The 22,428-nt window shown below is 39.8% G+C and overlaps 1 protein-coding gene across 1 annotated transcript in view; it reads left to right on the forward strand.

The window, feature by feature from the left end:
* Nucleotides 1–20,180, forward strand: part of tnfaip2b (tumor necrosis factor, alpha-induced protein 2b) — a 34,706-nt gene extending 14,526 nt beyond the window's left edge. The window contains exons 2-13 of the mRNA XM_088354800.1: nucleotides 4,272–4,493; nucleotides 6,029–6,353; nucleotides 8,492–8,806; nucleotides 11,270–11,381; nucleotides 11,459–11,581; nucleotides 13,707–13,801; nucleotides 13,875–13,967; nucleotides 15,379–15,505; nucleotides 16,255–16,374; nucleotides 16,441–16,596; nucleotides 17,410–17,531; nucleotides 19,934–20,180. Of these exons, the coding sequence (XP_088210926.1) occupies nucleotides 4,382–4,493; nucleotides 6,029–6,353; nucleotides 8,492–8,806; nucleotides 11,270–11,381; nucleotides 11,459–11,581; nucleotides 13,707–13,801; nucleotides 13,875–13,967; nucleotides 15,379–15,505; nucleotides 16,255–16,374; nucleotides 16,441–16,596; nucleotides 17,410–17,531; nucleotides 19,934–20,075 (1,842 nt within the window). The 5' untranslated portion in view covers nucleotides 4,272–4,381 and the 3' untranslated portion in view covers nucleotides 20,076–20,180. The remainder of the gene's footprint in view (nucleotides 1–4,271; nucleotides 4,494–6,028; nucleotides 6,354–8,491; nucleotides 8,807–11,269; nucleotides 11,382–11,458; nucleotides 11,582–13,706; nucleotides 13,802–13,874; nucleotides 13,968–15,378; nucleotides 15,506–16,254; nucleotides 16,375–16,440; nucleotides 16,597–17,409; nucleotides 17,532–19,933) is intronic.
* Nucleotides 20,181–22,428: the final 2,248 nt, after the last annotated feature.

Here is a 22,428-nt window from a genome sequence, read left to right on the forward strand (position 1 = left end):
GATGTCAGACAGGACGAGACAGTCGGGATTGATACCAGACCCTGGAGACTAGAGTTCGATATCAAACAGGACGAGATAGACAGGGACGATCCCCGATACTAGAGATTGTAGCAAAGTATCAGACAGGGCAAGACAGACCGGATCGATACCAGACACTGGAGACTGGAGTTCGATATCAAACAGGACAAGATTGACAGGTAAGATCCCCGATACTGGAGATTGTAGCAAGGTATCAGACAGGGCGAGGCTGACGGGATCGATACCAGACACTGGAGACTGGAGTCCGATATCAAACAGGACGAGATAGACCGGAACAATACTAGACAATGGAGACTGGAGATCGATATCAAACAGGACGAGATAGACGGGAACAATACCCGATACTGGAGATTGTAGCTATATATTATATATAATATATTGTTATTATTATTTATAATATATCGATTAAAGAGCCGTTTGGGAGCTGTCCCAAGACTTGCAGTGATGCTAAAGGGAGAAATAAAAGAAATATGAATAAAAGCACATTATTTGCTTCCTTTGCGTGGCAAAACCAATCAACGATCGTGACAATTATTAAGAATGAGGGGATTAAAGCAAGCAAATCTTCTAAATGTAAGTTTTAAAATCAGTTGTAATTTAATCCCACCATCTGCTCCCTCTTCTGCATCCACCCGCTAACTTCACTGCACCAGCTGAAGTCATGTCACACCAAGAGTAAATAAATGTCATTTTTCCTTTACATTTATATTAATTTCTAATGTTATTTAATCATATACATGTATATTAGTGAAAAATGGTACTTACTTTACACTCTAAGGAAGTATATCATACTTTTGACTTTCTTTTTTAATTTTTATTACGGGCACAACTGTGTCATGATCCTACCTCTGTCATTTTAACTCCATTCTTAAACTTTGATGAGTATTTTTGTCGGAAAATCTCACTATTTTTACTGTTATTTTGATTGATTTGTTTTTAGCATTTAGGGAAAGCTAGGGAATTTCCCTTTTCATTGGGCTTGTTAGTTCAGTGTTAGTGCGAGTGACGTCACATTAATGTGGGCGTGGCCTGGGGTTCCTCTTTAAATAGGATGTAGTTCTACTGAGCCATTGAGACTCGTTTGGGGAGCTGAGATGAAATCTGGTGAGTGAAGCGCGCATGCGCGAACATTAGCGCACACGGAAACGGGTTTAAAACTTCACATCAACTTGTTTTTAATGTCGTTTGTGTGAGGGATTTTACATTCTGGGTGTTTTTGAGTTCACACGTTTGGGGGAAGATTGGTAACGATAAACGAAGTAGTTTTCTTATTTTGTAAAACGACCGACATAATTTTGTTTTGAAAATATACCGGAACTGCGAGTAGTTGTATCCAAATATTTGATCAGAGCGGATATTTCGATATTTTTTTATATTTACTATAAGTCATTTGATTAGAAACGTTTATCAGATTCCATTAAAGTTGTCTTGGTTTATGGATTAAATATGGACACATCCGTCATACTGAGAGACTTTTATTTTCAAAATTTTGCCTTGAAACCCGATCTCCAACCCCAATTCAAAGGCTGATTTCTGATCCTAATTTTGTTTTTTTAAACCAAATTCAAAGTGATGCGAGTTGGCGTAACCTGGCAGGAAATTCTCATTTAAATCTGAGATTTCAACTGCACTGTTTTTGAAATTTTAACCTTGCCTTGAATCTTTAAACCGGTCTTGAAAACCCGACTTTATTATAAGACCCTAATTCTTTGAAGCACAAAACCGGTCTTAAAACCTTACTTCAAAACTTAACCCTGGTTTGAAGCCCTATTATCAAAGTAAGCCATAGTTTCAGTCTTTAAAGGCTGCAAAACATATTTTCCAACACTTTAAAACCTTAAATCTGTCTTAAAACTTAAAACCCGACTTAAAAACATAACCCTGGTTAGTCATGGTTTGAATGAAATGAAATGATCTGCATTTTATATAGCGCTTTTCAAGTCAATGGCTTCCCAAAGAGCTTTACAATGTGCTCCACATTTCCCAATAGCGGCCATGCAGCCATGTAAGGCGCTAATCTGCTTTTTGGGGGTATTAGGGGTTCAGTGTCTTACCCAAGGACACTTTGACATGTAACATGGACAAGCCGGGATTCGAACTGGGATCCCTTACTCCTAAAACGATCGCTCTACCTCCTGAGCTACTGCCGCCCCATCTTTAAATATGGACAACCTTATTTGAAACCCTACTGTTTTGAAACTCTCAACCTGTCCTGAAACCTTCTTCTAAAAAATCTATAACAGCTTTGAATCACTACTTAAACATCTATGACAGGCTTAAAACCCTACTTTTAAAACCTAGCCCAAGTTTAAAACCCTTTCTTATCAAAGTAAGCCGTAGTTTGAATCCTCAAATACAGGAAACTTCAATTGAAACCCTAATCAGGGGTCTCCATTGTGTTGCCCACTGGCAGGTATCTCCCTAAGACCAACTGAGTAGCCTGTGGATTGGTTCTGAAAATAAATCACTGGTTAGGAATTCAATATTAAAAATGTACCGTTTACCAAATTGTTCGAATTAGTTATCTGACTCCATTAACCAAACACAACCTACCGTACATTGAACCAACAATGCGCGCTCGTTTCTTGATGGAAAAGATGGACAAGAAACCTCCTCCTCTCTCTCGTTTTTCTGCCTTCTCTTCTCGGCCCACGTTTTTCCGCAAGCTAGTGTGCCGGCTCCTCCCATGGGTGTGCCAGGGAAGCCCCCACGTGGGCTCCACCCCCTCGCCTCGATGTCTGGAAAAACTCAAAACAGCAGGGCGTTTATCAAAACAATGCCTGCCGTCCTCCGTCATCAGGGCCCCTCTGCTTCTAGATGCGCTGATTATCCTATCAGCCTCACGTCAGGGTGCCCTGAGCTTTCACTGCTCATTGAAATTAAGCCTACTCGGTGAAAATCTTTATTTCACTCAATAAATGTAACTTGTATTCAATCGTATAAAATCTTTTATAGTCAAATGTATAAAATCCTTCACTGGTTATTACGATTTTCTAGGAAATCTGATTGTAATTGGCATGATGTTTAGTGGTTGAATGCATAACAGTAACTACAAAAAGTTTGCGACCCATGCTATGAACTCTTAAACCTGTCTTGAAACCCTACTTTTAAAATCTACTGTAGGCATGAAACCTAACCCAAATCTTGTTGGAATCTCTAAAGATGGAAACTTCTTTTGAAACCCGTAAAACCCCTAAACCTGTCTTGAAACCCTTCAGATGTTTATAACAGGCTTAAAACCCAACTTTGAAAACCTAATCCTTGGCTGGAATCGCTAATCTTCTATTAAAAATTACTTTGATACCCAACCCAAACCTTGAAACCCTAATCGGCTGGATGTTGACAAAATTATTTACTCAAAAATACTACAAAAAGACAACCACAGTAATATGACCAAAGTAGTACTATGGAAATACTATAAAAATACTACTAAAATACTGCTTTGGAAATACATCAATTATACTTCTACTGAAATACTAAAACAATTACATTCAATAAAATTAGAATATATAAAACTGCTAGAGAAATATTACTACAAAAATACTACTACAAAAGGATCACAACAGAAATATTGCAAATTACACCTATAGCAATACTACAAAAATTATCATATCAAAATATGACAAAAATACTACAAAAATAAAACTACAGTAACACTGTGCTACAACAATACTACGGATATACAACAAACATTCTTAAATGGAAATACTACAAAATGCAACAGAAATGGTACAAAAATACTAAAAAGAAATAATACTACAAAAAATACTATCATCATAAAAGTGTCACAGTTGCCATGGCGCCCAATTGGCCCCACCCGTGTGGCGCCAGCTGCGGCTCGTTGACAGATTGGCTTTCTGTCTATTTAAGCTCAGTGCTCTTACTCTTCCTTCGTCAGTCCGTCAACGAACCTGTGCCCCGCAAGACGTGGGCTTTGACTCGGTCCTGTCTCCTGTTGGTATTACCTATCGGGTATTGTTCCCGTGTTTTTTGTCCTGTTTAATATCGGTTTCCAGTTTCATTCCCGTCTAGTTTGTCCTGTTTAATTTCGATATCCTGTTTTGATACCAATCCTGTCTGTCCCGTCCTGTATCGACCCCATCTGTTTGATATCTGCTCGGGCAATTGGTATCGATCTTGTCGGCCTCTGGCTTCCTATCATTCCACGCCAGACTGCTTGAAACCCTAATCGGCTGGATGTTGACATCATATGTTTGTATCTGATGGGTCAGACTCGAGGCAGAAACACGGCGGCGGTTTCAAGCTGGTATCCTGGTCGCATCCCGACAATGTGGCGAAAGCGGCGAAGAAGCCCATCGTGAAAGTGGCGGCGGAGCTGAAAATGAAATTGAAAATTCCTAAAATGTGGGGAGGGAATACGGCTCAGGTCAGGCGCAACAGTGCCCCCTCCATGGCCGGCCACCTGAGCCCCCAAGACATCAACAACCACACAGGTTTGTGGAAAAACTCTTTTTAGCATTAGCCTAGCACAGGTTAGCTAACTTAGCAAATGTGGGTAGAGCATTCAAAACCACATCTCTGGCTTGAAACTCTGTTTCGAGGCTTTAATCCTTGCTAAATACCCCTATTCCTTGTTTGAAACTTTGATTTTCTTACCGTTCCATACCCTAAAACCTAAATGTAAACCCTAAACATTATTTGAAGGCAAATTCTCCAACCTGATCCATAACTTCAAACCCAAACCTGAAACACTAACTCTACATTAAAACCCTATCCAACCCAAATTTCGAAATACAAATTTGAAAACTTAACCTCTTTTTAAATGTTCATTTTTAAAAACACTAAGCCTGACTTTTTAGCGTAACCCAATTTTAAGCTAAATCCTATGTTGAAAAGTATCCCTTTCTTTAAACCATAACACAAAGACCAGACCCATCTCGAGCCCTACTATAAATCCTTATTCAAAACAAGAAATTCAAACCCTAACCTAAGACCTTTTAGCCGTAACCCTATCTTAAAATTCTAAACACAAGATATACCTTTCTTTGAAACTCATACCTAACACAGAGCCCAGACCTATCTCGAGGCCTTTTTATTTCAACAATTAAAACCGTAATTTCAAACCTTAACCTAAAACACTGTCCATTTGCAAAAACTCAAACCTTGACTTTTTATCAGTATCTCAAAGTTCTAGTTTAGTCTTCATTTAAAAACAACATTATAACCCTTTGCTGAAATACTAAGCCCATATGCAAAGGCTCAAAGCCTGACTTTTAAAGCCATAACCCTACCTTGAAACTCAAATATTTCCTACGTTGAAATGCATCCCTATCTCAAAGCACTAATTTTGAACCTTAATTGGAAACCATGATTATATTTTGAAACACTAAGGCTTAATTAATATCTTAACCCAGAACTTGAAACAATACCATTCCACCTGGTTCTGGCATGAATTCTAAATCCAAAAACATAACCATGTCTTAAAACCCTAAACTCAAGTTAAACCTTACATCTGAATTTATCCCTTTCTTTAAACCCTAACACAAATCCCAGACCGAAAACCCAAAACTAAATTAAAACCCTACTTTGAAAGCTTAACCCAGAACCTGAAACTGTACTTTCGAAGCTAATTCTAACCTGAAATCTGATTTAATAACCATACCTGTCTTAAAACCCTAAACCAAAGTTAAAATTATGGTTTCCAAATAAAGTTTCAAGTTAGGGCTTTGAATTTTAATGTAGAAATGTAAAGTTTGAGACCCTAAACCTGAATTAAACCCAACCAAGTTCAACCCAGATTTTGAAACTGTACTTTTCAACCAAATTCTGGTTTTAAATCTAAATTATAAACCATAACCGTATCTTGAAACCGTAAACCCAATTCGAAACACTACTTAAACCTTAAATGTTACTTTGAAACATAATCCTAGTGTAAATCATTCATTGTAGATTGTAAACCTTGTCTTAAAGCAGTTCTACATTTCAGTCCCTGCCTTGAAGCCTGACTCCGAAGACTTTTCTGTTTCAGAGCCGCCTGTAGAACCAGCGCCCCTGACTTTTGAGCAACACCTTTCGGCGCTCCACCTGAGTGAGGCGGGTCGGCTACTGCTGGACCGAGAGGAAAGGCTTTTCGGGCAGGGGGCGCTAACGGGGGTACGGCGCTCAGAGGATGTTGATGCCCTGGCAGCGGATCGGCAAACCTTGGAGGAAGCGGTTCTACGGACGCTCAGATGTTCCTTGGATTCTGTGGATGCGGATGCTCTCAAGTCAGCCGTGACGTTCATGGATCAAGAAGAAGAACGTGACGGCGTTTGGGAGCGAAGTGGGGGAATGCCGCCGCCCTGGAGGCTAAGGTAGGAAACTACAAGTCATTGTTTTTATTGAGATTTTTAACTCTTTGAAACCTGTAACACATTTTAACTCATTAAACACTGATGTATTATTTCGTTTTTTCATTTTCTAGTTTTTATTTTTTGAAATAATAATGGTAATTATAAATTTTAATGATTTTTAAGGCGTAGATTTACATCAAACTGGTTACAAACGTTATTTTTTACACAAAATTAGTTTTTTGCGAGTTAGGGTAGCAACTGAAAATCAATTATATCTTTTTATTTTCAGATATTTGACTTAAGATCTTTTTCCAAGTATATATTTTATATTAATTATAGGGATATTGATTTTTTTTTTTACACTGTAGACATATTGTGTCAAAAACCAAAACAGGATCAGGACCCAAATGCGTGACGTTTCTCACGCAAGCTTTTATTTTATGGGAAATGGGGAGTCATGCACGTTAGGCAGCGGTCTGGCGTGAAAAGACAGGAAGCCAGAGACCAACGAGATCGATACCAATTGTCCGACCAGATATCGGACAGATGGAGTCAAAACCGGACAGGACGGGACAGACAGGACTGATATTGAAACAGGATATCGAAATTAAACAGGACAAAATAAACGGGAACAATAAACAGGACCGAGTCAGAACCCATGTCTTGCGGGGCAGATGTTCCTTGACGAACTGACAAACGGAGAGTGGGAACACTGAAGTCAAATAGAAGGAAAGCCAATCTGTCAGCGAGCCGCAGCTGGCCAATTGGGCGCCATGGCAACCGTGACATATTGGTGCAAAGAAGCTGTATTAGTAACTTAAAACGTGCATTTTAAATTGATTTGGGTAGCAATTTTGTGAATTTCATTTTTAAATTCGGATTTGGGATATTTTTTAAAAGGTCAGTTTAGATCCATTCGACCAGGAGTAGCGCAAATTTATTACCATTCATTACTGTTATTACTATGTTATTAATATGTTATTACCAGTTTTTATTCATTAGCATTCAAGTAGCATTCAAATAGACTCAGTCAACTACTAAAAGACATGTCTTTAAATAAGGGTGAAATTATCGGCTTATTTTAGAAGAATTGATCATGTATAAACTAATCATGCCTGTTAGAAATCACATTTCCCAGAAAATCACAATGAATGCATGACTGGTGGTTTCATCACCATTCCACGGGCTACTGAGCTGTTCTGAGGGGATAACTTTAGACCACAGGTGTCAAACAGGCGGCCCGCGGGCCAAATCAGGCCCGCTAAGGGATTGAATCCGGCCCGCGAGACAAAGCTGAGGGAAGCGCAAGAGAAAAACGAGCTGCAGGTTGAAATATGTCCACTTGATTTTGCCAAAGCCAGGCGCCTCTCACAAAGGCTGTATTTGTATTACTTTCTTTCTCTCTCTCTCTCTCTCTCTCTCTCTCTCTCTCTTTCACTCTAACTCTCATCCTCCCTTTTTCTCTCATCTTCTATCTCTCTCTCTCTTTCATTCGCCCTGTCTCTTTTTCTTTCTTTGTTCCTCTTCTTCTCTTTCTCTATCTGTGTCTTTTTACCTTCTTTGGCTCTCCCTTCCTTTTATTCCTTTTCTCTCTCTCTCTTGCATCAACCTCCTCTTTCTCCCCTACTGTTTCTCTCCTTCTCTCTTTCTATTTTTGTCTCTTTTGTTTAACATTCTCTGTCTGTCTCTCTCTCTCTCTCTCTCTCTCTCTCTCTCTCTCTCTCTCTCTCTCTCTCTCCTTTATCTCTCTCTCATTTTCTCCCTTTCTCTCTTTCTTTGTCCCACCCTTTCTCTTGTTCTCTCCCTCTCTTTTTCTCTTTTTCTTTCTCCTCAATCTACTAGTCTTTCTTCTTTCTCTTTTTCTTTCTTTCGTTGTTTCTTTTTTCTTTCTGTCTGTCTTTCTTTTTTTCTCTCTCCATCTTTTCTTTTCATTATTCCTTTCTTTCTTTTTTTTCTTTCCATCTCTCCTTTTCATTATTCCTACCTGATTAGTCTGGCCCCTGAGAGAATGTTTGTTCAATCTTGTGGCCCGCGAGTTAAAATGAGTTTGACACCCCTGCTTTAGACTTTTTGCTGCATGGAATATAACACAAAAATTGAAAAACGGGCTTTACATTGAAAAAAAAAAAAATCTAACTAGGGTGGTCCCATTTCACCAGGGACTGGCGGAAAGTGCATGATGACACTCTTCAAAACTTGGTAGAGGAGCGCATGGACGCGCCACATTTGGCCCCCAGGGGCCAATCGTCCATCCAGGCGGACGTGCACGGCATGGGCCGGCAGCTTAGAAGCGACCTCCTGCAGGTGGCAGAGCGCGTAGCTCCTTGCTACCCGCCCCAAATCGGCATCTGCCAGCTGTACGCTCTCTGGTACCATGAATGCATCGGCGCCAGGCTCAGGAGGCTGGCCGACTTTGGACTGGACGACCAGGACTGCAGCTTCCTCCTGCGATGGGTCAACGACTACTACCCACAGTTAGTTCCATCTTCCCGCTTTACTCACAATGCAGCTGCCCTGTGACCACTAGGGGGCCCTCAAGAGCAGTTGGTTAGCGCGTGTGCGGTACAGTTCTGAGGTCATGAGATCGAAGCTCCTGTATGGAGTTTGCATGTTCTCCCTGTGCTTAATTGGCCGAGCCAAATTGTCCCTAGGTGTAAAAGAGCGAGTGAGTTGTCTGTCTCTGTGTGGCTACCAGTTCATGGTGTCCACTGCCTGAATAGAAGAATAGAAGAATATACCTTTATTGTCATTGTTACAAAATGGGTTAACATATTGTGACAACGAAATTGGACATGACACTCCAGTTTCACACATTCACAGTGAGGTATAAAACCCAAGAAGATAAAGGAACAGAGAAGATAAGGTTTTAAAACAAGGAGATAGCTGGGATGGGCTCCAGCACCCCCGTGACCCTACTGAGGATAAGCGGTGCAGATAATGGATGGATATTTTATTATCGATATATACTATCAAATATACCGTATTTTACCCCAAAAAGTTAATATTATGTTAACAGAGAGTAGTTTCCCCGCAAGTGACCGATTACGTTTGCTCATATCTAAATTGGCACATTTTCAAAAACGAAATCATTTATGGAAAATAAATTCCAAAATTTGTGAATCAACTTAAAAACAGGGTTCCCGCGGATCCTTAAACTCTTAAAAAGCATTAAATTCCTGATTCTAAAAATAAGGCCTTTATTGCCATTTAAATGTTTTAAATCCAATTTTCAACAGACGATTTATATTTGTTCAAACCAAAAATAGACATAAAGTTTCCAACTGGACCAAATTGTGACTTCACAAACAAATTAAAATAAACTTATAAAATAATAAAATTGCCTCTAATTCATGTGGTGATTTTTGGTTTGTTTCCTTCAATTGTTTTTCTGGTCGACTTGGTCTTAAATTGGATTCCAAAAGGCATTCAAGAAGTCTTAAAAAGCCTTGAATATAACTTGCTTTTAGTAGAAATAGACTCATGACGTCGCAACGAAGGTCACGGCCGCTTTCTGTTCTCTTTTTCACGCCATTATTTAGGACAAGTGTGCACAATCGGGATTTGCTTCGATTAAAAAGAAGTCCAACCGTTACAACTCTTTCACATTGTCTAAAACTGAACTGGTGGTCACCAAATGACCACTTAAGGAAACGTTTAGACCTACCAATGGAAAAACGTGTAAAATACAATGTTTAGTTTTTCAGATTATGATCAAATGGCTATTGTCTTACCTGTTTCCAGCTAATATGCACATGCTACACTATTTTGCAAGCATTTAATTGTAAAAAAAAAAATTCAGACGAGAATAAAAACAGCCCAAAATGCCTGCAGGTCCTTTACCTTAGGAGCCAGTCAACATGACTGAAGGAAGCCACCTGATTTTCTGCAACTCAAATTTAAGATTGTGAATCATCCACACCATATATTATGAGACAAATTTACTAAATTGCTAAACCCGCACCCCAGACAAAAGCTTAGTCTTCAGCACATTTATTTTTGATGATTTGATTAAATTATGAAAAGAGAATAATGCCAGAGCCCGTGTCCCAAAATCAACAAACATACCACTTCAAACTTGTCAGTTACTCAAGATCGGTTAAACTCATTTTGACCCTTTTTTTCATACATATTGGTTTCAAAACCAGATGCAAGCAGTTATTTTGTAAAAACGTCACAACATTCTGCAAACAGGGAGCCTGATGTGCTTACCTTTGGCGCAGACGGAGTAGGGCGAGAGATGGGAGGGAGTGCTTGCACTTTTTGCATAGCTCCACCCATCCCTCCCACTCACCGAATCAAATAACTTTAAGTTCTCTTTCCGGTGTTTTGGCGTATTTACAGTTTGTTCTGTGGATTTCATCATGAGTATCTGAACACTGAACACAGATTATATAGTGAGCTTTTATATAAAGGATTCTTTAGCGTTGTACAGCCAAAATGAGTTTTTTTTGTGTTTTTTTTTGGTGTTACACCTTGACTGTAAATTATAGTGAAAAACGTGCCCTATATATCCTGCTAAGTACTTTAGCTTTGGTTTGGCTTTGCGTGTATCTGAACAGGATTAATGGCTCAAGTTTTGAACGAGATGGAGAAAATTTGCATGCAATCAAATTTGTCTCTGACCCACAGGTACACATAGAAAGGGCCCTTTATGGCCCGCGAGCCATAGGTTCCCGCCCACTGATCTAGAGAGTTTAAAATTTCTTCTAAACCACTAAAACGTATGCAGTCCGTAGAGCCCTTTGAGGCCTCTTGTGATTAAGGGCACATTCGTGATTTGCTTCGGAAAAAAGAAGTCCAACTGTTACAACTCTTTCACATTGTCTAAACATGACTTTTATTTACTTTGCGAACTCTGCGAAATTTATAAGCATCGCAAGTGTCATTTTAACCTTTCCTCAACTTAATATATCCCAAACTTGTCCTTAATTCATCAGACTGCTTCAAGAATCACAATTGTCCACCAACGTCAACACCTCTGTCCTCCCAGAGCTCCTACCTGAGAACCTTCTCTCTCCTCTGGTGGAGCAATACCTCAGTCGGCAGCAGGTACCCTCGCTGTCATGTTCTCTTTCACCCTCACCAGACTTGTGCACGACACTAAAACCCATTTTGACCGTTTTTAGCGCGAGCTGAGCACGTTTACAGGACGTATCTTGGACGAGGTGCAGGAGGCTTGGGCCAAAGGGGAGGAACCGCCTAAAGAAGACGATTGCTACGTCAGTCCGATGGCTTATGACATCATTCAGGTACTCGATTACTGCCCACGATGGCTCACCTGATACCAGTATAGTAAACATGAATCCGATCTGAACTGAGGATCACATTGCCATAAAGCGGGGTATAGAAACCTTTGGTGATTAGCTAACCCCCAGTCCCACAGATAAAAAGTAATATTATGTGTAATATAGGTGAAAATGATTGAACAAAAAAAACTGGTACAGTAGAGTAACAGGTGGATGCAGATGTGAGGAGGAGATGTTGATGGCGGATTAAACTGATTTTACACTTTATACTTGCAATGATTGTCATCCCCTTAGCAAGGGTATGGATTAAAAGGCATTTTCTATATTTATTGATAATGGCAAGCTTCCTTCTTGTGGTTATCATGTTTTTGCTTCTCCCTTTAGCACCATTACAAACCGTTACAACACGTTCATATTTTTGACACTTTCTGGGAGATTGATACAGAGGAGGGGATTCCCAGCCCCCTCGCTCAACCCAACTGATGTGTTGCAACATTTCGTTGGGAGTCATTAGGTGACCAAACCCCCCAATTCCAACCCATAATGCCGAGCAGCATGCAGGGAATGGGTACTAATGTTGTAAGTCTTAGGTATGACCTGGCCGAGGCTCGAACCAGCAACCTCCAAGTCCTGGGGCGGGCGCCCTACCCCTGAGGCCACTGAGCTGGTTGATTAAATAGGATTATTGATAAATATACATTTAAAGGACCATTTTTCAATTACAGGCACTTTGATGTGACTGGAGTTGAGTTGGTTCAGCGGAGTAATGAGTGAAAGCAGAGAGGGAAAAGGGAATGGCAGATTAAAAATAAAACGGATTTTAAAACGTCCACTTGTCGATTGATTACGGCCATGCAAATCGAGTCATGTTTAGTTGTATAGCCCTTAATCACAAAAAAACCTTAAAGCTACATGGTGCCTTCTTCGTATTTCTTGAAATTTGCAAGCTTCTTTTCCATTGTTATCATGCTTCTCCTTTAAGCACCACGGCAAGTCTTGTGAACCAATAATAAATAAAGTACCAAAAAAATACAGTATTTCATACATGCCAACCTTTTGACATTAAAAAGCAGTAGAAGTTATTGCGCACTCTAACTTTACACGTGAAAACCCAAACCGTTTCCAGAATTAAAAAAAAAACATGTTTTTTAAAACCAGAAGTGGGAACTTTTACCATAACGGAAATCTAATGCGGGCAGCACGGCGGCGCAGTGGTTATCGCGTGTGCGGCATAGTTCTGAGGTCATGAGATTGAACCTCCTGTGTGGAGTTTGCATGTTCTCCCCGTGCTTGCGTGGGTTTCCTCCATGCACTCCGGTTTCCTCCCAAATTCCCAAAACATGCATGTCAGGTTAATTGGCTGGTCCAAATTGTCCCTAGGTGTGACTGAGCGAGCGAATTGTCTGTCCCTGTGTGCCCTGCGACTGGCTGGTAACCAGTTCAGGGTGTCCCCTGCCCACTGCCCGAAGATGGCTCCGGCACCCCCGTGACCCTACTGAGGATAAGCGATGCAGATAATGGATGGATGGATGGATGGAAATCTAATGCCATAGTTAGAGCGGTTTATTCACGCACAAGGACTTCGCCTTGCTTCAAGATAAAGCAGCGATTGACTAAAATACTAGTCTTGAATCAAGATTTTGGGAGGGCTTGTTTAAATCTGAAATAAACTTTAGATTTTTAAAAAAATCGGTAGGTGTTTTTAAAGGGGAGAAAAGCAGTTGTGTAACGCATATAACGGTAGGGTTGGCGAGTATTGTATTGCTGACTGGCAAAGTTTTTACAAAGCGCACGAGATTATGAACTAAATTAAAAGAAAGGCATCGTGGGAAATAATTCAGCTAATAGCATATCAGGATTTTTTTCATGCCGTTTCACAGACCAAAAGTAGACCAGTATTTTAAATTACATTGAGCAATAGGAGCGAGGCATCTAAGAGACATAACTCGCTGCAAAGTTTGAATTTTGACGTTTTTAGGCACTCTAAATAATTTGTTATCGATGTTGATAATGGGGAAAATACTGTAAAGCGGGGGCGCAGAGTAGAAACGTTGTAAGTCTGGGATGCTGTATGCCAGAGGTTTACTCTACCCAAAATACGTAATTCAGTTGAATCTTGTGATCCCAGGTGGCAAACGGTATTCTCAGTGCAGCGGAGAAAGTGGTTGGAGATCTACGCAAGACTCAAAGTTTAACATTTGTACTGCGAGATTTACTGCAAAGGTAAAATGGAGAACGCCAAGTGGTCGCCATGGTAACGATTGGTTCTGATATTCCGTGATTTGTGTTCTCGAAGGTTCAGGAATTTCCATGCGGAGGTCATCAAGCGTAACAAAGGCAACAGTGTGGCTTTCGTCAAAGCCAATCTTGGTTGTGTGGCGCAGTTCAGGTATGGTTTGACTTTCATGTGTTCATCCTTCGTTGTTTGATTCATTCAGTAATTGTTTATGTGTTCAGTCGATGATGGCTTATCACTTTGTTTCATTCGTTCATTTGTACTCATCTAATTATCATTGGTCTCCATTTATCGTTCGTTCATTCATTCATCAGCCATCCAGTTCGGCTGCTCTTTTATTCATCTAATCATCCAATCATACCAACCAGTACATTAATTCATTTGTTCATCAGCCGTCTAAATGTCAGTCTATCTATTATGTCAATTAATTTGTTCATTTATTCATCAGCCATCCATTTCAGACACTCTTATTTTTCTAATCATCTATCCATACATACACACAGTACCTCCATTTTATTTGTTAGTCATTCATTCATTCATAAGCTATCCAAATGTCCATCCCGCATTTACTAACCCTTTCAGCTGCTCATCCATCCATCGATCTACTTTTTGATTCATTCCATCATCAGCCGTCCAGTGTCAATAATAGTTGACACCCATCAATTGTCTAATCATCCATTCACCAGCCATGCAGTTCCAATAATCATGTACTAGTCCAAACGTTTATCCATCCATCGATTCATTGCCATGCAGTACGAATGATCATTTATTCGCTCATCCATTTGTCTAATCATCCATTCACCAGCCATGCAATTCCAATAATCATGTATTTGTCCAAAAGTTCATCCATCCATCGATTCATTGCCATGCAGTACGAATGATCATTTATTCGCTCATCCATTTGTCTAATCATCCATTCACCAGCCATGCAATTCCAATAATCATGTATTTGTCCAAAAGTTCATCCATCCATCGATTCATTGCCGTGCAGTACGAATAATCATTTATGCGCTCATCCTTTTGTCTAATCACCCATTCACCAGCCATGCAATTCCAATAATAATGTACTTATCCAAACGTTCATCCATCCATCGATTCATTGCCATGCAGTACGAATAATCATTCATGTTTTCATCCATTTATCCAATGATCCGTTTGTTAATATGCTATCCCAGTGTCCATCTATCATTTACAAGCTCATTCATTCATCGATTCATCCCTTTAATAAATACACCCATGCATTCATTCATTCATTTACCAGAGATCATTTACCAATTTGTCATCTATTCACCATTTTCAGTCGCTCATGAATTCATATAATCATCCTCATCTATCCATTCATTTACTGATTCATCAGCCGCACATCCATAAACTTGTTTGTCCACCCTTCCATTCATTATTCATCCATTCATCCTTCATCTCTTTGTGATTGACTGATGGAAATGGATTATCACTCACTCACTCACTGATGTTTTCATTACGGTAAAAAGTACGGTAATTGAACATTTGCCCAATTCAACGTTCATTCATTTCCCAAACCATTTATTCACCCTTTCATCCTCAGAGATTTCCTGACGACGCGGAGCCGTCTCTTCCCCAAGGTCGTGCGTGAAAGCTGCCATGGCCTCCTGGACGATGTGAAGGAAAGCGCGCACGAGTACCTTCTCTTCCCTGTCCACAAGAACCTGAAGGTAAGATGAACTTGTGAATCATGCGTTCATAGTGTTAGGGAAAAAAACTATTAAAAAATGTATCGTTTACCAAATTGTTCGAATTAGTTATCTGACTCCATTAACCAAACACAAACTTCATTCACCCAACGATGCATGCTCGTTTCTTAATGGAAAATGTACAAGAGACTGGCATTTCCACACGGGGGCAGATTTATTTTCTTGAAGTATTTAACTAAGTGAATTCCATCGAATTTAGCCGAATTATTGTCGAATTAGTCTTCTTTGAGCCTCACTCTCATTCTCGATCTGATCTTCCGTCTCTTTTCCGTCTTCTGCCCACGTCTTTTCACAAGCTGGGGTGTTGGCTCCTCCCCCATGGGCGGGCCAGAAACTCCCCACGTGGCCTCCACCTAGTCGCCACCTCGTCTGACCGGTGCGTCAGGTGCGAAGGCCCCTCCCATGGGGCGGGTCAGGTGCCAGGTTCACCACCACCTCGCCGAAAGGCGCCGCCATTTCTAAACGAAACTCACAACAAGAAAGCTTATCAGAACAGATTCTCCAAACAATGTCTCCTTTCTCCGGCGTCAGCCCTTGTCCCCGTTCTCGCTGTTTTCTGTAAACATCATTCTTGTCTAGGCCGCACTGACCCCAAGCCTTCCCTGTGAAAAATCCCCACTGCATTCAACAAATGTAATTTGTATAAAATTGTATAAAATCCCTTATAGTCAAATAAATAAAATATAAATTCTCAATGTCTTTCCTCACAGTCGCACTACCGCAAACTCTTCAGCCAAGACTGGTTGAAGAAACCCACGCTGGACGGTCTGCAGTCGGGCCTGGAGGACCAAATCCTTCACCTTCAAGGCGCTTCCAAGTCCTGCCACCAGGTAGCAATACAGAGGAAACGCAACACCGGACGTGATTCCTGATTGGCCGAGCTTGCTGTGTTCCAGGAGCTGATTGGCCGATTTCATCGGGACGTGTCTGTGGAGTACGCCCGTCGGATTTTGAAGGGAGAACTCAGGCTGAAAGACAAAAAGCAGCAGCAACAAGCTGCTGGAAATGTGGACGAGGACGCACGGGCTTTGCGGGAATTCTTTGAAGGACACGTAAGTGCACCAGACCCTTAGAATAAGACACGAATCCATTCTGAGGAGGGGGTCGCCAAATGCCCTTTAGGAGATTTCCTATATTGCCTTTAGATTTTTAATCACAGTCCCAATCGTCAATTGGTCACATACATACATGCAATTTAGTGAGCCTTCTTCGTGAGCTTCTTTTCCATGGTTATTATGTTTTTGCTTTTTCCTTTAGCATAACTGGAAGCCTTGGAACTCATAGCAAATAAAGTACGGTAGGAAAACTAAAGAATTCTACCGTCGACTAGCAAAGAATCTGAACTGAACAAAGAGGGAAAAGGGGGTATTATGGGAGGGGATTTAGCTATTAGCAAATGAAAATTGTCACTATGCCGTAATGCAAACCAATAGCTCAAGAGCATTTGTTATGTTCTTGGATACAAAATAATTTGTTGTTGATGTCGGATAGTGGGGAAATGCCATAACGGAGGGTGCGCTCTGGCCACTCCCCCCAAGTTGGCGCCCTCTAGTAAGGAACAGAGTGTAAGACAAATCCAACATTAAAAAGATAACTCCAATTCTTCATGTAACAGTGACCAAATATTACTTTCAGATAAATTTGATCATTTTTGTTTAAGTCCAACTACCTCCCCGTGTTGAGTTTGCATGTTCTCCCTGTGCCTGCGTGGGTTTTCTCTCTTATTCCCCAAAACATGCAAGTCTTATTTTCTCAACAACAGGAATTCTAACACTGAATTTATTCTTGGGGATTTTTTTTGTAAACAATACTAAAAATAACACTTTTAAAAAAAAAAAACTTTCTTTTGTGTGATTGGCTCTTAGGGCTCCAAGGAGGCGTGGCTCCAGGAAGCTCTCAGCATGATGGCTGAAGTCCTGAAGCTCCAGGAGGTCCCTGCCATCCAGTTCCAGGTGGCCTCCCTGGGAACTGCTTTCCCTGACCTCAGGTAAGCAGGAAGTGACGTCATCACTTAATATTTAATGTTAGCAAAATAAAAACATTGTTAGCCAGATTAGTTAGCACGTTAGCTTTATCTTTACTTTCAAAACTCTGGTTTAAGGAAAACAGATATTTTTGTGCACCACAACGTCGTTTATGTGTTTTTAGACCATCTTGTTGAAATTTATGAAACAAACTAGATTTTATTTTGTAGAGTAAAAACACATCGTAAGTCGGTATTAGCATGGAGCATGTTTGCACAATTTTACTCCCTGGAATGATTATTTCAAAAGATAAAATAATCTATAATTTAAGATAAACTACAACTTGCTAGCGTTTTAATTCAAGGACAATAAACCCCCCAGGATAAGACATTTCTACATTCTGAGGTGTGAATCTCTAAGTTAAATTACTATATAGCAGGGAAGAGATGCATATGGTAATTTGTTGGCCTGGAGAGGGATGGGCACCACCAGGCTGTACCTGCCCAAGACACATCATAGGGTGTGGTTAAGGGAACCATCCAGAATTGATTAACTTTATAAGGAAATACACATTTAAAGATTTTTTTAATTTTATCTACCTGTGGTATGGCGTGACTTGTGGTGGTTCAGTGGGGTTCGTGGGTGGATGCAGGGCAGAAGGAGATGGTGTAAATATAACTGATTTTAAATATTTCACTTGCGAAGATTGTCATTCCCTTATAGGACCTAAATATTTGAATTGCTTCCTTATTCTTAATACCGTATTTTCCGCACTATAAGGCACACCTAAAAGCCTTTATTTTTTTCAAAAGCTGACCATGCGCCTTATAATACAGTGCGCCTTATATATGGATCAATATTAAGTCGCAAAGTCTTGCAATTAATGCAAGCAGTCGCCGACTAGATTTTCCCCCGAACGCGAAGTAGTCCGCGGTGTATGCTGGGATTTATATACCAGCGTTTCATTGGCTAACCAATGTGTCAATCATCATTTGAATCGATCACTATTGGCTAAAGTTATTCGGAAGTAAAGGGGGCGGATCCTTTTTATCATTTACAGGCTCGCATAGGCTAAAGGGGCAAAACAAACCCTGCAATTGGCCGAAAAAGATGTGTCAATCATCAGTTGAATCGATCACTATTGGCTAAAGTTTTTCGAAGGTAAAGGGGGCGGATCCTATTTATCATTTACAGCCTTGCATAGGCTAAAGGGACAAAACCAAGCCTGCAATTGGCCGAAAAAGATGAATGTGAATAGCATGTTGGGTACAACTACGGCATAGAGTAAACAGTATTTTACTATTCTGTATTTGTAAATATTTTACTATCCTGGATTTACTACACTCACGGATATAAGAGGACCATGGTTGCACATTATTATTGAACACAACGACTTCGGTGAGCTACTCCGGCTATATATTTTCCCAGTATCTTGTTTCAGACTGATCTCGATGTTTCTGTGATATCTATTTTTAAATTAAACTCAATTCCAAGTGTTTATTGTCATATGCACAGTGAAGTTGCGAGCGAAAAAGAAAATAGAAACTAAGGAGTGGTTGGCATTTCTTGAATCCCAAGACATTAATCTTCCGAATGATATTTGGAACGATGCTTCTGAGTGATATCGTACAGACACCGTTTCCGTACATGTCTGAGACACGTATTTGCTTCTTTGCAAGCTTTGGGAATGTTAAGGGGGTAATAAGTTTGACTGAACTATCTGACTGTTTTGTCCACGTTCCCATTGTAGCGCCTTATAATCCGGTGCGCCTTATGTATGGAAAATATAGGACCAAAAACTATTTTTTGGGGGTGCGCCCTATAACCCGGTGCGCCTTATAGTGCGGAAAATACGGTAATTGTCTATTGCCAAGCAATTAAGTGAGGGTTCCAATCAAATGCCTTCCAGAAATTTCTTGATAATTGCCTGCTTCATTTCCATGGTCATTATGGTTTTGCTCCTCCCTTTAGCATGATTACAAGTCTGCCCTAACAACACTTAATCCTAATAGTTGTCCTGATTGTTAATTGGTTACAGGCATGCTTCATTTTTCTTGACAAACTTTGTTTCCATGGTTATCGTGCATTTTGCTTCTCCCTATAGCATCAGCGCTAGTCTTGAGACCCATAGCAAATAAATACAGTATTAACCATTGGGTTTAGTATCACTGACGTGCAATTTTTTAGGAAACACACAAGAATTCTGAACAGAAAAAAGAAAAATACATAGTGGGAGGTAATTCAGCCAATACCAAGGCAGCATTTTCTTGATGCTGTGTGGTGTCAACCAATTGGAGACAGGCATTTTATCAAAAGTAGCTCTTCCATTCGAAAGCTGCTCAACACATGTGTGCTAAAAATGGAAAGCTGCCAACTTTTTTTTAACTCCCTTACCCGTTTTTCCTTCCTTCCTTCCTTCCTTTAGTGAGAAACACGTGCTCGCTTTGCTCAAGCTAAAGAACAACCTCACAAAAGAGGACAAGAACAACGTGAAGGCCGTCCTGGCGGAGATTCCTAAAGAATCCGCCCAATCGAAGCTTTTCTTCTCGTTTGTTGTCGTTAAATAGCCCAATCGAGATTCTTCGCTCAATGTGGATACCCTTATTTTGCACGTGTGTAAATAGAGTTTGTGTTATTTCTTATGATCATCCAGGCTAGCTTATTTTTGTACAGTTTTTACATTTTTAATAAAAAAAAAACAATGCTTGCAGCCTAGTGGTTTTTATTCTTCACTTTATTTTTCGCTTGAGCAACTTTAGGTGTATTACGGTAGTGGGTTTTTCCTTTTGCACTTTTTGGGGTTTGTGGTTTTATCATTTTATTTGGGAGAACTTACTGGAAGTTTTTTGGTTTTCCCCAAGAATACTTGAAATAATTCCTCTATATGAAGATGTGTACATTTTGGATGTTTTCTTTCAGGGTTGCAGGATTTACTAGGGATGTGTGAGAACCGATACCAGGCATTGGTATCAGTACCAATACCAGCCTTTTATATGTGTCAATACCGGTTTCAGCGGCATTTTTGTGGCAATTTAACCAATCACAAACCTTAAATTAGATGAATGGTAAATTGCATTTTTTTTCAGAGCTAAGGGAATTTTACATACTAATGGTATTGGTATCAGGTATCCTTTTTTGTAACTACTTGAGATCGGAGTATCTGTAGGACAAAAAAAGGGTAATAAGGGGAGTAGATACTAATAGTATTGGTATCAGGTATTGGTTTATATTACTACTAAAAATTTGAGGAATTTTTAGATGAAGAAAGGAAAGAAAAATAGTCATTAAAAATGCAATATTAAGGAAGATATGTCGGCATTTATTTGAAAATATCAGTCTTTTTTTTTGGCAGAGTGAAGGGAATTTTACCTAACAACAGTATCGGTATTAGGTATTGGTTTATATAACGACCAAAAATTTGAAGAATCTTGAAGATGAAGAAAGGAAACATAAATAGCCATTAAAAATGCAATATTAGGGAAGATATGTCGGCATTTATTTGAAAATATCAGTCTTTTTTTTTTTGAAGAGTGAAGGGAATTTTACCTACTAATAGTATCGGTATCAGGTATTGATTTATATAACTACTAAAAATTTGAGGAATCTTTAAGACAAAGAAAGGAAAGATAAATAGCCATTAAAAAATGCAATATTAAGGAAGATATGTCGGCATTTATTTGAAAATATCAGTCTTTTTTTTTTTTTTAAGAGTGAGGGGAATTTTACCTATTGATTTATATAACTACTAAAAATTTGAGGAATCTTTAGGATGAAGAAAGGAAACATAAATGGCCATTAAAAATAAAATATTATGGAAAATATGTTGGTATTTCTTTGAATATATCAATCTTTTTTGCAGAGGAAAGTGAAGTTTACATACTAATAGTATCGGTATCAAAATTTGGTTTATATAACTACTGGAGATTTTAGAAATCTGTGGGGCAAAAAAAGGAAAGATCAATTGCCTATAAACAAATGTAATATCAAGGTGAATATGTTGGTATTTCTTTGAAAATATCAGTCTTTTTTGTAGAAGGAATGGAATTTTACCTACTGGTGGTATTGGTATCAGGTATCTGTGTTATAACTACTGGAGTATCTGTAGGACTGAAAAGGGAAAGATATAATTCAATACATGGAGACATTGGTCATATGGGTATTTCTTTAAAAATATCAGCCTTTTTTTGCAGAGGGAAGGGACTATTATGTACTAAAGGTATCGGTGTCACGGTTGCCATGGCGCCCAATTGGCCCCGCCCGTGTGGCGCCATCTGCGGCTCGTTCTGTTTTAAGCTTTCTGTCTGTTTTAAGCTCAGCGCTCTCACGCTTCCTTTGTCAGCCCGTCAACGAACTTCTGCCCCGCAAGACGTGGGTTTTGACTCGGTCCTGTCACTGTTGGTATTTCCTGTCCGGTATTGTTCCCGTCTAGTTTGTCCTGTTTAATTTCGGTTTCCAGTTTTGTTTCCGTCTATTCTTGTCCTCTTTATTGTTTTCTCCAGTTTTCATTCCTGTCTAGTTTCTCCAGTTTATTTTCGATATCCTGATTCATTATTGATCCTGTCTGTGCCGTCCTGTCCAGTATCGACCCCATCTGTCCGATATCAACCCGAGCAATTGGAATCGATCTCGTCAGTCTGGTTTCCTGTCTTTCCACGCCAGATCGCTGCCTAACAAACATGACTCCCCATTACCCGTAAAATAAAAGGCTTGTGTGAGAACGTCACGCGTTTGGGTCCTGATCCAGTTCTGGGTCTTGACAAGTGTTTTGTGTCGTTGAAGGTTTGTATATTTGTCGGACAAAAAAAGTAAATTGCAATAATAAAAAAGGGATATTATGAAAATATATCATATTGGGGGCAGCACGGCGGCGCAGTGGTTAGCGCTTGTGCGGCACAGTTCATGTCATGGGAACCTGTTGTG

This window comes from Urocampus carinirostris, chromosome 15, assembly GCF_059441175.1.
Source record: "Urocampus carinirostris isolate Australia breed hairy pipefish chromosome 15, RoL_Ucar_1.0, whole genome shotgun sequence".
Lineage (NCBI taxonomy): Eukaryota > Metazoa > Chordata > Actinopteri > Syngnathiformes > Syngnathidae > Urocampus > Urocampus carinirostris.